We start from the raw sequence: 2824 nt of genomic DNA, 5'->3' as shown, positions 1-2824 counted from the left end.
AGTGTCTCCATGTGGTTACAGTGTTGGATGTATTGTCTGTGTCCAGTTGTCTCTGCTAGTAATGGGAGCAGCAATGCAACATTAGAACGACACCGATCCACTTTAGACAACTCTGACAGTAGGTGAATACAACTAGATAGATACAAGTCAGTGTAAAAGGATTAGCTTTTAAAATTTTCATAAAATTTTGACCATAAGCATTGTCGCATACGTGTACATGTACAACACATACAAGTATACCTCCTACATGTATTACCTCTCTCCCTTCCTCTCTCTCTTACCCCTCACTCTTCTCCCATGGCTGGGCTGGTTTATGGAAGTCACTGTGCATGCATCCACCACCACCTCCTCTCCTCTTCATTTTAGGAGCCAGTGAGCCACAAGAATACATCTAACAAACATAAAGTGAGATCAGACGTGGGATCAACTACAATACAATATTATTTTTGATATCACTATAACATAAGTAATAATATTGCTGATGTTATATGTGTCAAGTTTGAGCTGATTCTAATCAAGACTGGGATTTATACTTGTAGAAATTTCAAGTTGCTTCAAAATTTTAGAATGGAACTAAAATGCATGTATTAGGATTCGCTTCTCAAAAAGGCTACATATTAGGATTCTGATTGACTAATGTCCATCATACCAATGACAATCCTACTATTGTAACAAGTGACAGTTCATTTTCTTAAATGTATGGAGTAGAACCTGTGTCACAAGAGAAAAAAAATTCTCCATTTTTATATCTTTCTGATGCACATAAATATTCTTATGTTGCGCAAAAAAATTGAGCCAGTTTTGATTAAAAAGTAAATTCTTAAGTCGCTTAAATATTTGGCTAAATACCAGCTACCATATTATTACGAGTCTTCAAACTAATTACAAAGATTAACAAAGAATGAGTAGGATTGACTCTGTAGTCTCAACACATCCTCACCTGTTGGTTGCTGTGGGTATCCATGTCATTGTCATGGATTCTTTTCACAACTCCAAAAACAGCTGGACCGGATTCTAAACCAGGATGAAGTGGATCACTAGTAGGAAATATCAACAATGACACAACCAGTTTTTAAAAACAAGTCATACCTGCTATCAACTGAAGGCGGTTGTTCAGAAACAAGAGGGAGCCATTCCTTGATGATACTAATGACTTTATCTTCAACTTCAGTACCTGAAATATAATTTATCACTTACTAGTAAAATACAAAAAGTCAACTTTATTCAAATCAAATCCGAGAGCCTCAAATTACAAGTTTCAGACACTATGCCTCAACTTAAAGTGAACTGCTATTGTTACAGAATGGTGAGCGTTGTTCAAAATGTCTTAAAATTACATGTACAATACATACATGTACATGCATGTACAATACATACATGTACATGCATGTACAATGTACATGTACTTATATGAATTGGAAAAGGTCCAATGTGTAACTCAAAAACTAAAATTTATATCCCTCCCCTATCTGGCTCTTTCTTACCATATGTCTTCACTAGGTTGCCAATAGCAACAGCAGCTCCTTGTCTCACAGAGGGTATGCTGTCCTCAAGATTGGCTAAGAATAACGGATATAATTGAGACAAGTACTCATGACACTCGTCAGGAAAACAAGCAATAAAGTTACCACAAGCTAAACAAGCAGCTAATAAGAAGAAGGAGAGAAAAGAAGAGAAATTATAAAATGTGCACTGTATAGTGTCACTCTTGATAGTGTATATAGTGCCAAATTTTTGTTAGAAAAAAATGACAATTTGTTAAAATTTTACTTTACAAAAAAATCCTCACGATTCTACATTTGATAGCATAGCAAAAATTTTATCAAAAATTTTTCCTCAACAAAAATTTGGTGATATAAATTACAATACAAGAATCATTAAGGAAAAATCAATTAAGCTCTTACCATCTCTGACAGGCCAGCTCTCATCATGGAAGCAGTCCAGTAATGCTGTCACTAGTTGACTGACATGAGGCCTCACAGCATCTGGTGATATCTTATTACCTAATTCAGCAATACAAGTACATGCTGCCTCTCTCACTGCATGATTAGACGCTTCACTCTCCTTTATATAGAATGATACCTAATGAGAATAGCATGCATAATATTTTAGTCTAGTCCGGCACAATGCACTAAGAATTTTAAAGCAGCCACACAATCACATATACTGTATAGCATGCCACACATATGAGAGAAGTTTCACACTTTTAGCTGCTAAACTGTGAAAGTAGTACATTAGTTACAGCTATAAGCAAATTTATTCCTACATGTATGGTATATTAATTAATACTGCAGTTATAATTTCTACGTGCACATGTAGTTTACAATGTACCGTATAGTGGGTAAATTTGGAGAGACTAAATTTTGGTGATTGGCGGATTTTAATTTGGTGAATTTGTGGCCATGTGCCACTGAGCATGCGTATAATGGTTCAAAATGGTGGATTTTAATTTTGGCGAATGGCTATCAAAACGCCAAATTTGACAAATTTAATCCCCTCTGAAATTACCCGCTATACGGTACATGTATGTGACTATGTGTACATAGAGGACATACATGTACATGTACATGTACATGTACATGTACAGTACATGCATATGCGGTTTCATAATCAGAAACAATAGACGTGTACTTTTCAACTGAATTTCAATGCTACTATAAATGCTCAGAACTCTAAATCTGATTCAAACTCTTGCATGGCATCAATCAATACATCTCAATAACCTTACCACTTTGTCAATGTTGTTTTCTACCAGTTGTGTTCCTTTCCCCATTGTGACTTGACGCCATGTCTCTTGTGAGTATAACCTTACACCTTCAGCTAT

At 35.6% G+C, this 2824-nt stretch overlaps 1 protein-coding gene across 1 annotated transcript; it reads right to left on the bottom strand.

The window, feature by feature from the left end:
* Window positions 1–19: 19 nt before the first annotated feature.
* LOC105315689 (uncharacterized) lies at window positions 20–2773 on the bottom strand (the record flags this gene model as incomplete). Its single annotated transcript, XM_011410415.1, has 7 exons — window positions 2729–2773; window positions 1905–2082; window positions 1485–1646; window positions 1090–1174; window positions 941–1037; window positions 282–391; window positions 20–132 (listed from the first exon to the last, which is right to left on the bottom strand). Coding segments are annotated over exons 1-7 (790 nt in total), but the record flags the coding sequence as incomplete, so codon positions are not given.
* Window positions 2774–2824: the final 51 nt, after the last annotated feature.

Source organism: Amphimedon queenslandica, unplaced genomic scaffold, assembly GCF_000090795.2.
Source record: "Amphimedon queenslandica unplaced genomic scaffold, v1.1 AMPQUscaffold_8808_Cont19252, whole genome shotgun sequence".
NCBI lineage: Eukaryota > Metazoa > Porifera > Demospongiae > Haplosclerida > Niphatidae > Amphimedon > Amphimedon queenslandica.
The sequence above is the reverse complement of the archived record's forward strand: the minus strand, read 5'-3'. Positions and strand labels throughout refer to the sequence as shown.